The sequence below is a fragment of the Nicotiana tabacum genome, chromosome 18 (assembly GCF_000715075.1).
Source record: "Nicotiana tabacum cultivar K326 chromosome 18, ASM71507v2, whole genome shotgun sequence".
NCBI lineage: Eukaryota > Viridiplantae > Streptophyta > Magnoliopsida > Solanales > Solanaceae > Nicotiana > Nicotiana tabacum.
Window position 1 is genome coordinate 6,671,020 of NC_134097.1, and position 13,870 is coordinate 6,684,889.

Here is a 13,870-nt window from a genome sequence, read left to right on the forward strand (position 1 = left end):
CATCATTCTGATAAGGAAATCCCTCCCTTTGGTATAAAACTCTAACCATACAAAAATGAAAGGGAGAAAAAGAGGACCCAAATTCTCTCTTTTTTTTTGGGTAAAGGTAGTGTTGTGTCTGAGCCAGCTTGCGCACCTCGAATGAGTATCTGCTATCTCCCACCAATATAGGTATCAAATAATTCTATTTACTATAACCAACACACGAATCGAAAAACTGTATTTACTATAACTTAGAACCGCTCGCCTTTTCATCACTTTGGTCTGGAGACAATCTAGGGTGTACACTTGCTTCGCATAGGCTCGGATCGATGGTAAGCGATCCCTTGCCTTATTTTGTAGTAGGGCAATTGGATGAGACGGGGGCACAAGTCTCATTCTACTTGGGATTCTATATTTGGAGATCGAGAGCAGGGTCCAGAATAACATGATGTCTTCGTCTGAAGGCGAAACCGGCCTCGGACCCGAGGGAAGGAGCAGGCCCGCGACCTATACCTCTCTCCGAAGGAAAAAGGTCACCTAGCATTTTTACATCTGCTGGATATTTGAACCCTTATCTGCTATGGTCCATTCTACCTTTAATTGACTGATAGGCCACACCCATGGATACTTGGAGAATATTCAAATTCCTCATGCCAACGCGTGAAATATAACAAGTGAAGTAAAGCTCAACTTACTTCAACTTCACCTATTAGATGTTACTACAAAAACTTGAATGTTTCTTGCTACTATTACAGACACTACACAAGTGTATATCCTATTACAGACTTGTATTTGACTAATTCTATACAAGACATATATCAGGGTGGCATCTCACATTTCACTTTAGAAACATATGCATATGATTATCTGCTAATAAATTCATCTGATGCTCAAACACTGGCTGAAACTTCAGTTGCTGGTTTTTCCTTTTTCTTCGGTTGCTCTTGACCTTTCTGTACAATAGCCTTATTCGGTACCAATACTATGAACATGTTCCTATCCCTGAAACTTTTGTTCTCCTCGGTTGCAAGCTGCGAATGGCACCATAATATAAGACGTTAACTAGCCGGAGAGTGAAAAAGAGTTAGACTACTTCACGCAAAATAATTGAAATCCTGCATGCACCAAACTTACCTCGCCAATGTCATTCTGAAAACGCTTTATTAGCTCAATAGCATTATTTCTGAACTCATTTTCACGGCCTTTTAAGTTCACTATGATTTTTACCTGCAGGAGTTACCATTTAATAATGTTTAAATATTAAACCATCAAATTCGCAAAAGCACTTGCATGCTGAAATACAAGATTCCGAGCTACCTTGTCACCATCTTTCAAAAACTTTTGAGCAGCTCTCAAACGCACTGAATAATCATGAGAATCAATATTGTAACTGCAATAATATTCAAGAGAACTTTCAGATACCAGGAAAGGAGGCCAAAACAAATGAGGGAAAATAGGGTAAAAAATGTACCATGCCGCAACATATTAGTAAAGATTAGCGCTACAACCGTAAAAGATGTGACCTACTAGGTTTACTGGTCTTTTTTACTTCAGAGAACATTGATATTGAAGCGCTTACCGTGTGTTAAAACCTAACAATATAACTAACTTTTCTTGCTGGTAAATATGTCAAGCAATTTAACTAAAGCAAAGAGAAATACAAATATTGGAAATTCCCCCTTTTACCATTGAGAAAGCCTATTAACACAGAGAAATGGGAAGAAAACTTCATTCGCTTTTTTTCATAGAGGCCAAATCGATAGAGCAGCAATCACTTTAGAGACAGAGGAAAAGGATACATAGCACAATTGTTGACACAAAAGAGTAGTGTGCAGATGAGAAGAACCGTTTCAGAATACTTACAACTCTGAAAAAAGTAAAAAATGCAAGACCTATGGTGTGTGAGGTTCAAAAGGACTTACTGGTCTTCTGAAAAGGAGAAACGGAAGGTAAGTCACCCGTAACTAGAATTTCATGTGTCAAGTCATAATAGCCATTTCTTTTCATAGACAAGTCGTAGATACTTGTAAAGAGTCAACTGCTTACAATGAGCTCTCAGAGCCAATCCTTAGTAAACAGCCAATACTAGTTAACTCTATGATGATCCACATCAATAGTCAATAAACACATTAGGGAACTTGTTCATGATTATTACTTCTCCTTAATTTGAGGATACCTCAGAAGAGTTGATGTACACAGAGACGAACAATGAGTTAGATTATACCTCCGGTACTATCTTCTAACATAGCTAAAACATACTCTCTCTGTCCCAATTTATGTGTCATACTTTCTTTTCTAGTCTGTCCCAAAGAGAACGTATACCTCCTTATTTAGAAACAATTTAACTTTAAACTTCTTACTTCACCCTTAATGAGATGATTTTATAGCCACACACTTTAGACCACAAGTTTCAAAAGTCTTCATTTCTTTCTTAAACTTTGTGCCGAGTCAAACAATGTCACATAAATTGGGAAGGAGAGAGTATGTTTTCTCAATAAGTAAATAAAGAATCTAATAGCTAAAATAATTTCCTTTCCTAGTTTACCAAGGATTTTTCACATTTGCTCAACTCTCACAAAATCCCATGCTCTCTCTATCTTCTCTAAAACTCTGAAATTCCAGGATTTCACTTTCTTAGCCATCAAGGAAAAGGTTTTCACGGTCCATGTCTTTACTCAAGCCAAAGCAGATGTGACTTATATTTCTCTGTTATGTTTTCAGTCTTATGTTATTTTAGCAATTTACTCGTCACAGTCTCATTTTATATTAAATCAAAATGACTTAAATTCAGAAGGTAAAATCAACAAAGAAGTACAAAAAGGCTTCTATTGTTAGAGTATGCCCCATTCGACATAGTCAGATGGAAGACAACAAATTAGAGACACATCTCTGGATTTTATGGATGAATAAATTGATGCCTGATTATTTTGCATTTGTATATGATATCAGCCGATGGTTTTTCAAGTCTACATGCACTTCATTCTTGCTGTTCTAGTGTTAGTATTATATATTTGCATTAAATGATTTTGTTATTCTCACCTCTCGGCCCAATAGCAACGCTAATGATAAGAAATTTTTTTAAGATAAATGCAGCTCAAATGAATTATTTCCAGGAAAGAAGGCACATCCAGACAACAACAACATCAATTTGAACCCGTCCGCATTCCTCGCCTTCAATCCTACCCACCTGGTCTCCTGAACACAAGCTATATTGACCTTCCTCTTCTGGAGAATCTTCGCAAGCTCTATAGACTTACCCGTCAACGTCCCTATATTCCACGATCCAATCCTCAACCTACAGGCTCCCTTGTTGCCTTTACCCCCTCTGGTCCCCGTCCCACCCCCTGACCCGTGTCCCACCCCCCGCCCCTCCGCCCCGAGGACATGACCCTACTCTGCCATTACTAACCACACAAAAACCATAAACAATAAAGAATAAAACTTTAAATACTGAACCACCAAAAATCAAACTAAAGGAGAAAATATGGCCATAGTGTTAAAACTTTTCACCAAGTAGCCATCTAATGAAGGACTAGGAAAAAAGCTAACATTTTCTCAATATACATCAGCGCTAGGTATACATGATATGGAACCTTACCCCATTTTGAGCTCCTTCAAATCCATGCGGCTGGCTGCCATTAAAAGAAAAAGTTCATCCGTAAAAGGAAGTTAAAACGGGATCTATATTTCAAACGAAAAGCAAACTTCTAAAAAGGCAAGACATGTACCAGCATTTTTCTTTTGCTGCTCCTTTTTCTTCTTTTGCAGTTCATACTTATACTTACTGCCAAAAACAAAGCAAAATATCAATGCACTGATCTCTTAGCAATTCAAAATAATAAGAAATACGTGAAAAAGATCATTGCATCTAGTCAGCATACAAACGATCTAAAATTGATAAGCAGATAATAATTTGCACTATAACGTAATAGTCAAGCAAAAATAACACAGCATATACCTATGATCGTAATTTCTAACCCACCTAATTCAAGCCAAATAGTATGCTTTTTGAAACTTGCTTGGTTTTATATGATTTTCACAGTTTCATACAAGCTCGGCTTCCGGTTTAAGAAATATTCTTAACCCAGTTTGGTAAAAAAGAATCAAAATTCCAGCTCAAGCAGATCGTATTTCATGATTTTTACTCTTTCATTCTATTCCCAAGAACACAGAAACAATTAAACAACCCTACGAAATAGTAAACACTCTTAAATCTTATACTAGTAACAAGTTCATGTAAAACTAGGACTAATGAAACGGAACAGAGGGCATACCAATTACTCCTATTAGATGTGTCAAGCTACAAATTACGACCTTAATGACTCATATGGCTTATACTCAAATTCTGCACGTGTGTAACTAGATCATTCCAGGAATCAAGAAGCATCTGTCAAGATTGAAAATCAGAGACAACAAAAAACTTCTGATGGATATATCTTACTTGTAATCCATCATTTTGACAACCGGCGGATCTGCTTCTGGAGATAGAATCACCTACAAACATCCGCCAAAGAAAGAATAACATAATCAAACCAATATTAACTTTATCCTAATCAGTATTCTGGATTAGCTACTCTTCGTCTAGCTCAACCTAGGATAGAACTTCTGTTGACCACTAAATACATCATCTTGCATTTCAATTTTTTTCCTGCAAGTAATATATTCCCTTCTAACCAGGGGCAGATCCACCGTTACAATATCAGGTTCATCTGAACCCAATATTTTCGACATGGAGCACAAATTTATGCATAAAAATCCACTAAAATTGCAACAAATAATAGATATGAACCCATTACTTTAAAAATATAATGGGTTCATGCGAAGAACCTTAAAGGTTGAACATAGAGTTTAAATCGTAGATCCGCCTTTGCCTACATCTAATAACCTGAAGCAGTATTATTCTTATCTTCCTGTAACCCCCCACCCCCCCAACCCCCTCCTCCCCCCCCCCCCCAAAAAAAAAAAAAAAAAACAGTACAGAGTATATTATCTTTCTTCTTGGAGCTTCATAACTGCAGTCAACTTTGCCTAGTTTAACACTTATAACTGCATATTTTTTACCATCTTTGGAATAAAATTCTTTTCTTGACACCACATTATTTTTTACCATACAATACAAGATTACTAGCACAAATGAGGAAAATTAGAGGACTACATTATCATAGTTGAGGGATATTTTATTATCCCCGTAAACACAAAACTTGAAGAAAAAAGTTACATACAATCAATTCAGTCTTTCAAAGACATACCAAGTCAAGGCTGGCATCCTCAGCTTTCTGAAGAGCTTCCATTTTTGACACTATCCCCAGCTATATAACAAAAACCAATTAAACAAAATCAATGATTAATAACAACTAAGAAACCAACACAAGAAGCAAATATGAAATTAGACTAACCATGTTCTGCTTTTCATCAATGAGCCTAACCTTGTCTGACCTATTTCAAAGCACCACAAAAAAACTAAAAAAGTTAACATCTCTAACACAAGCCCAATACATTTCAACATTTAAAAAGAACATTTAATATCACAATAACTGAGAAAACCAAAAAAAGGACATGAATTTCCTATAAACATTACAACAAGCTGAGCGCACAACAGAAGAGACTAAAATAAAGTTAACATCTTTAACAAGAACCTAATACATTTTAAAATTAAACAAAAACATTTAATATCAAAATAACCAAAAACTCTATTAAAAAGCAAAATGGATAAGAATTTCACATAATGTTACTCAAGCTGAGGGCATAACAAAAGAACATGTGGAATACCTGATAGAGGAAATATCAAGGGCTTCATCATCATCAGAACGTGGGGGCGGCCGGAAGTTACCACGGCCGCCTCCACCGCCGTAGCGGGCGGAGACAGTGGCAGCATAATAGATAAGGGAGGAGCAAGAACGGAGCTGAGGAAGGTGAAAACGGAGGCCAAAAAGAGAAGAATTAAGGGAAGGAAGAAAAAGGGGTTTAGTATTTGGTTTAGAGGAAATGGTGGGTGTGAGAGTGAAGGTGGTAACGCCATGGATGATGGTGGGTGGGTGAGTGGGTGGTTTTACAGAGAGAGTTAACACACAGTGTGGTGGATCTTATCCATAGGTGCTTTTGCTCCTGAGGCTTGGCTACAAGTCTTTTTCTTTGGTGACATTGAGGGGGTGGCCCAAAGCATCTAACCCGCTCAATCCAGACACTAATGGGTCCAAATTAACCCATTATATTTTATGTAAAAATAGCATGGTATAGTCAGTTTTTGGACTGGTAATTTATGATTCATTAATATTCTTTATTTTAATATGTCATTAAAAAAGCAGTCTGATACACTAAGCTCGTTAAAAAGGCAGTTCGGTACACTAAACTCACTCTATGTGCGAAATCCGTAATTCAGACTATATTTTTGTAAGAGACTATTTTCACGGCTCAAATCAGACTATATTTCTATAAGAGACTATTTTTACGGCTCGAACTCATATCCTCTGGTAACATAGGAGCAAATTTATCGGTTATACCAATGCTCTCCTTCAATATTTTTATATGTTATATATATATATATATATATATATATATATATATATATATATATATATATATATATATGAGATTTATTAAAATAATATATTTTCTATTTAAATTATAAATGATCATACGTGATCATTATTTATTCCTCCATATGGTCCTAATAAATTAGTTTTTGTTTTCTCTTTTTTCTTCTTCTTGTTTTTTATAACACTAGTATTCGAGCTAGCTTTAGAAAAAGGGTAATCTGGTGCATTAAGCTCTCGCTATGAGCGTGATTTGGGGAGGATCGGACCACGACGGTCTATTGTGCGCGGACATTTTTGCAAAAGACTATTTCCACGGTTCTAACCCGTGACCTCCTGGTCACCTGACAGCAATTTTATCAGTTATATCAATGCTCCCCTTTTCGAGCTAGCTCGCCTTAATTATTTTTTAGCTAGAAAGATACACAAACCATTAAGTTTCAAGAAATTACACTCAATAACCTTGAAAATGAATGATCTTGATTTTTTAAATCATGTTGCCCAATGGATAAAAGTTTAAGGTCAAAAGTGTTGCTCATGATGCAAGCAAGCAATACTTATTAAATTTAAAGTTTTACTTACGAAGCAAACGGGGTCAAAAAAAAATAAAAAGTATCACCTGAAGTGTCCTATATGTGCAAATCAGTTTTGGTTATGTTGCTATTAAGCGAGCCAAACTAGTTCCTTAAAATCAAGGAGTGGCTATGTTTTAATAAACGGAAAAGAGCCAAAAATACCCTTGAACTATTTGAAATAGCTCAAAAATGTCTTATGTTTGTTTTTTTTACCAAAAATATACCGATCGAACCGGAAAAACCGGCCGAACCGATAATTTTAGTTTTTTCGGTCTTTCGGTCGATTTGCGGTTTATATTTTTAAAAAGTTCGGTGATCGGTTCGGTTTTCGATTTTCAATTTTGGTGCCCCAATTTTCAGTTAAATCGAAAAACCAAAATTTTAGTGTATAGTTTTGGTGGGCTCTTCTTCACCTATTAATCTCTAGCCCAATTTGCTTACCCACACTCTAAAGGCTGAAGTCCAAAAATCTATTTTTCAAAACCAAGCCCTTTTGTTAATATATACGTATAGTGTATAGTTTAGACTATGATTTCAGTTTACCAAATCCCTTTTCTATTTTCTCATTCAAGATTAGTTACAGTTCATAGGAAAGTTGAACGTATGGCCTCATTCTTTTTTCATTTTTGTGAGTTTGTGATGTATTAGTATTTAACTAGTTAACCGGAGAAAAAGTTAATTGTAAAAAACTGAATTTAAAGGCCTTTTCTTGGTAGAAAAAGCTCAAACAAAAATCCCTTAAACCGACCGAACCAAATCGAATATCGACCGAACCGAACTAAGAAAAACCGATAAAAACGAACTAATATTGGTTCGGTTATTGGTGCACCAAATGAAAAATCGAAAATCGATTAAACTGAACCGAACTTTTGAAAAACCGAACTGAACAGATCAACGCCCACCTCTATTGCCGTCTATATTTTGGACTACAAATGTCCTTAAACCGTTAGTCTTGCCATTGAAGGTGACATGGCAGTCCAACTGGGATAGATTTGCTTACATGGCCATCCACCTAAGCAATCTAGCATGGCAAAATTATTTTTTCGGAAATTTTTATTAAAATACAAAATCAACACTTATTCCGAAAAAAGTAAAAAATTTCCGAAAAAATATTTATTTCTGAAATTTTTATTAAAATATAAAATCAACACTTATTCCGAAAAAAGTAAAAATTTCAGGAAAAATAACCCCCAAATATTTATTTTTCCGGATTTTTTTTACTTTTTTCGGAATAAGTATTGATTTTGTATTTTAATAAAAAAATTCGAAATAAATATTTTTCCGAAATTTTTTACTTTTTTCGGAATAAGTGTTGATTTTGTATTTTAATAAAAAATTCTGAAATAAATAATTTTTTCAATGGCATTTGTGGTCCAAAATATAGACTGCAGTGATATTTTTGGTACAAAAAACAAACGGATGACATTTTTGAGCTATTTCAGATAGTTCAAGGACATTTTTGGCCCTTATCCGTTTAATAAATTTACAAAAGCTGGTTATATTATGAACATTATCCTTAAACGTGGCCTTCTTTCCAATAAAAATTATTTGGGATGGTCCTTGTACGATTTTCAAAATTATCATAAATATTGTTTGAACATCTATTTGCATTTTAGTTATATGGTCATGAATTTAATAAACAACAAACTTTAGCAGAGTCATTAATTTTTTATTTTAATCTAAAATGGGGAAAATAGTTATTTCTGTTATAAAATAAAGACTGTAAAGTAAAGACAAGTATAGAGAGAAACTGATATATTATTCAAATTTCAAACTTATGTACATAATGAACTGAAAACTCCTCTCTTTATAGAAGAAATGAAGCTGTTGTGTAAGCTATTTGCGGGCTGCTATTGCAAGTTGTTGTGTAAGCTGCTTGTAAGTTGCTACTACAAGTTGCTGTGTAAGTTGCGTGTAAGCTGCTACTGCAAGCTGCTGTGTAAGATGCTTGTAAGTTGCTATTGCAAGCTGTTGTGTAAGCTGCTACTGTACCAGATATAGATAATCTTCTACCGGGGGTAATGTTTATCCATAACAGAGTACCAAAATGATAAGCTTCTTTAGGAAGCTTATTTCCAATAGAGTACTAAATAGATAAACATATTTACGGCGGAGCCTCATATGGATAAACTTCTTCAGGAAGCTTATTTACAACGGAGTAAATGAACATCCATAATATAATATATTTATAACACTATCCCTTGGATGTTCATTAAAAGATAATCTGCCTCATTAAAACCTTACTAGAAAAAACCCTAGAAAAAAAATCCTAGTGAAGGAAAAAAAGTATACATATTTAGTAATACACATTGCTAACTGCCTCATTAAAAAAACTTTATAAGGAAAACCCTATGGGAAAAAAGAGTACATCGCATATTTTACTCCCCCTCGTGAAAACCTTGTTTCAAATATTTGAGTCTCCGCATTACACTCTTGTATACCATCTTCTCAAAAGTTGAAGTTGGCAAAGATTTAGTGAATAAATATGCCGGATTGTCACTTGAACGGATTTGTTGCACATTAATGTCAATATTTTCCTGAAGATCATGTGTGTAGAATAATTTTGGTGAAATGTGCTTCGTTCTATCTCCTTTTATAAATCCTCCCTTCAATTGAGCTATGCATGCAACATTGTCCTCGTATAAAATTATAGATCTTTTATCACATTCCAAACTACATTTTTCTTGAATAAAATGAATCACTGATCTCAACCATACGCATTCCCCACTTGCTTCATAAATTGCTATTATCTTAGCATAATTTGAAGAAGTAGCAACAATAGATTGCTTTGTGGAGCGCCATGATATGACAGTACCTCCACATGTAAACACGTACCCGGTTTGAGATCGTGCTTTATGGGGATCAGATAAATAACCTGCATCTGCATAACCAATAAGATCTGCACTACCTTTGTTAGCATAAAACAAACCCATATCAAGAGTTCCCTTTAAATATTGCAAAATATGCTTAATTCCATTCCAATGTCTCGTTGTAGGAGAAGAGCTATATCTTGCTAGTAAATTAACAGAAAATGCTATGTCAGGCCTTGTAGCATTAGCAAGATATATAAGTGCACCAATTGTACTGAGATATGGTGTTTCAGGACCAAGGAGTTCCTCTTCCTCTTTTGGAGGTCGGAACGGGTCCTTATTCACTTCAAGTGATCGAACAACCATTGGTGTACTCAATGGGTACGCTTTGTCCATGTAAAAGCGTTTTAAGACCCTTTCTGTATAGGCAGATTGATGTATAAAGATCCCGTCTGCTAAATGTTTAATTTGCAGACCAAGACAAAGTTTTGTCTTTTCCAAGATCTTTCATCTCAAATTCTTTCTTAAGATATTCAATTGCCTTTTGGAGCTCTTTTGGAGTTCCAACAAGATTTATGTCATCAACATAAATAGCAAGTATAACAACTTTGGATGCCATTTTCTTTATAAAAATTCATGGACAAATAACATCATTTATGTAACCTTCTTTCAGCAAATATTCAGTGAGGTGATTATACCACATGCGCCCAGATTGCTTTAAACCGTACAAAGATCTTTGTAATCTGATTGAGTATATTTTCCGAGATTTTGAATATGCTTCGGGCATTTTAACTCCTTCAGGGATTTTCATGTAAATTTCACTATCAAGTGACCCATACAGATAAGCTGTAACCACATCCATTAGATGTATTTCAAGCCTTTTACGTAAGGCTAAACTGATGAGATATCGAAATGTTATGGCATCCATAACAGGTAAATATGTTTCTTCATAATCGACTCTAGGTTGTTGTGAGAATCCTTGTGTGACAAGGCGAGCCTTGTATCTTTCAACTTTATTTTTGTCATTCCTTTTTCGCACAAAAATTCATTTATGACCAACTGATTTTATACCAGCAGGTGTTTGGACTACTGGTCCAAAGACCTCTCTTTTAGCAAGTGCGTTCAATTCTGATTGAATTTCTCCTTGCCATTTTGGCCATTCAAATCTTTGTCGACATTCTTCGACAGATCGGGGTTTAAAATCCTCACTATCTTCCATAATATTAAGTGCAACATTATATGCAAAAATATTATCCACCACTATTTTAGATCGATTTAAATTAATCCCATCACCAGTAGAACTTATTAAAAGTTCATCGCTCACTTGAGTCTTTGGTTCATTGATTTCTTCAGGAATCTCAGAACTAATCAGATTTTGGGTCTCTCCAGGAGATCCTTTCATAGTATCGCTATCATTTGTCGATTTTCTTTTTCGAGGATTTCGATCCTTAGAACCCAAAGGCCTACCATGCTTCAGGCGTGCTTTAGGTTCAGTAGCTCTCATGCTAATCGATGGTCCTGCTGGGACATCAATTCGGATAGGCACATTCTATGCAGGGATATGTGACTTAATTATCCTATTCAAATCAGTAAATGCGTCTTGCATTTGATTTGTTATTTTTTATAAATGGATGATCTTCTGGACCTCCTGATTACATATAGGGGTACATGGATCAAAATAAGATAACGATGAAACTTTCCACACAATTTCTCTTTTGATTTCCTTTATCTCTCCCCCTAATTATGGAAAATTTGTTTCATCAAACTGACAATCTGCAAATCGTGCAGTAAATAAATCTCCCATCAATGGTTCAAGATAGCGAATAATAGAGGGTGATTCAAACCCAACATATATTCCTAACCTTCTCTGTGGGCCCATCTTACTGCGTTGTGATGGTGCTACTGACACATATACAGCACATCCAAAAATTTGCAGATGGGCAATATCTGGTTCATGACCAAAAACTAATTGTTACGGAGAATATTTATTATAATGTGTCGGTCTGAGGCGGATAAGTGATGTCGCATGCAAGATAGCATGACCCCAAATAGTAGTGTGCAATTTTATTTTCATAAGTAGTGGTCTTGCTATCAATTGCAGGCGTTTAATAAATGACTCTGCAAGGCCATTTTGAGTATGAACATAAACTACAAGATGTTCAACTTTTATCCTAACTGATAGACAATAATCATCAAAAGCTTGAGATGAGAATTCTCCAGCATTATCAAGGCGAATAACCTTTATGGGATAATCTGGGAATTGTGCCCTTAATCGAATTATTTGGGCTAATAGCTTTGCAAACGCCATGTTGCGAGATGATAGTAGGCAGACATGAGACCATCTTGAAGATGCATCTATTAGGACCATAAAATATCTAAACAACCCACTTGGTGGGTGAATAGGTCCACATATATCCCCATGTATGCGTTCTAAAAAGACAGAGGATTCAATGCCAACCTTCATTGGTGATGGTCTAGTGATCATTTTACCTTGATAACAAGCATCACAAGAAAATTTATTATTTGTAAAATCTTCAGGTTCTTTAATGGATGCCCACTCAAAATTTCAGTAATTCGTCTTATTATTATTGATCCAGGATGGCCCAAACGGCTATGCCAAAGTACGAAAATATTTGAATCAGTAAACTTTTGGTTTACGATAGAGTGTGATTCAACTGTACTAATCTTTGAATAGTATAAGCCAAAAGATAAAGTTGGTAACTTTTCTACAATTCACTTCTAGCCAGAAACATTCTTTGTAATACAAAGATATTCCATATTCATTTTATCAGTGGTCTCAACATGATACCCATTTTGGCGGATATCTATAAAACTCAATAAGTTTCTTCGGGACTTGGAGGAGAATAGTGCATTGTCTATAATAAGTTTTGTTCCCTTAGACGAAAATATAGTGGCTCTTCCGGAGCCTTCAATTAAACTTATATTACCAAAAATTGTTGAAACATTTACTTTTTCCTTATGTAAATAAGAAAAGTATTTCTGATCTTTGAATATGGCATGGGTTTTTCCACTATCAATTATACAAATATCTTCATGATTGGTCTTTGATCCAAACATAATTTGAGGATTATCCATATTCTTCAAAATGACATAAACAAAATAAGTATGATAGTAAACATCATTATTAAAACATAACTTTTATTTACAACAATTACATAACCATACTATCTACTACAAACAACAAAAATTAAAATATTTACATCTCTACAGATTCATCACCGATCACATGACTTGTTTCTCCTTCCGGGAGTGCAAAGTAATCAGCTACATCCAAATGCATAAAGTCTAAATTATCTTCAGAAATAAAATTTGCTTCAGCATTTTCCTGTGTCTTCTTCAGGGAGGCTTGATAAAGCTCAACTAGGTGCTTTGGCGTACGACAGGTACGTGACCAATGCCTTTTTCCTCCACATCTATAGCATGCATTTTCTGGCTTTGCTGCTTGTACCGCTTCATGCTTTTGTTCCTTCCTTTTCCACTGCTGGTGGTGAGGAGGGTTCTTTGGTGCATTATTATTACCATGATTAAAGTTTCTTCCCCGACCACGGCCATGACCACGACTGGGGCCACGTCCTCTTCCACGCTTAGCTTGGTGGAAGTTCGTCTCATTTACTTCAGGGAATGGACAAGAACCAGTAGGTCGACTTTCATGGTTTTTCATTAATAGCCCATTATGTTGCTCGGCTACAAGAAGATGTGAGATAAGTTCAGAATACGTTTTGAATCCCATCTCTCGATATTGTTGCTGCAGGAGCATATTCGAGGCATGAAAAGTGGTGAAAGTTTTTTCCAATATATCATGATCAGTAATATTATCACCACATAGTTTCAATTGGGAAATAATGCTGAACATAGCAGAATTATACTCACTGATAGATTTAAAATCTTGTAGCCTTAGACGAGTCCAATCATAACGTGCATGTGGAAGAACGACCATCTTCAGGTGATC

At 35.4% G+C, this 13,870-nt stretch overlaps 1 protein-coding gene across 1 annotated transcript; it reads right to left on the bottom strand.

The window, feature by feature from the left end:
• Window positions 1-610: 610 nt before the first annotated feature.
• LOC107806630 (translation initiation factor IF3-2, chloroplastic-like) lies at window positions 611-6,125 on the bottom strand. Its single transcript, XM_075236561.1, has 9 exons — window positions 5,752-6,125; window positions 5,379-5,418; window positions 5,232-5,291; window positions 4,424-4,476; window positions 3,711-3,766; window positions 3,581-3,614; window positions 1,300-1,372; window positions 1,117-1,209; window positions 611-1,013 (listed from the first exon to the last, which is right to left on the bottom strand). The coding sequence occupies exons 2-9, from the start codon at window positions 5,379-5,381 to the stop codon at window positions 873-875; spliced, it is 513 nt and encodes a 170-aa protein (XP_075092662.1). The 5' UTR covers window positions 5,382-5,418; window positions 5,752-6,125; the 3' UTR covers window positions 611-872.
• Window positions 6,126-13,870: the final 7,745 nt, after the last annotated feature.

Bases quoted from the DNA above. Each gene is read 5' to 3' on its own strand.
- LOC107806630 (XM_075236561.1), bottom strand. The intron at 4,477-5,231 runs GTATGTCTTTGA...GGATGTTTGTAG, and splicing joins AGGATGCCAGCCTTGACTTG to GTGATTCTATCTCCAGAAGC. The intron at 3,615-3,710 runs GTACATGTCTTG...TTTTAATGGCAG, and splicing joins GCAGCAAAAGAAAAATGCTG to CCAGCCGCATGGATTTGAAG.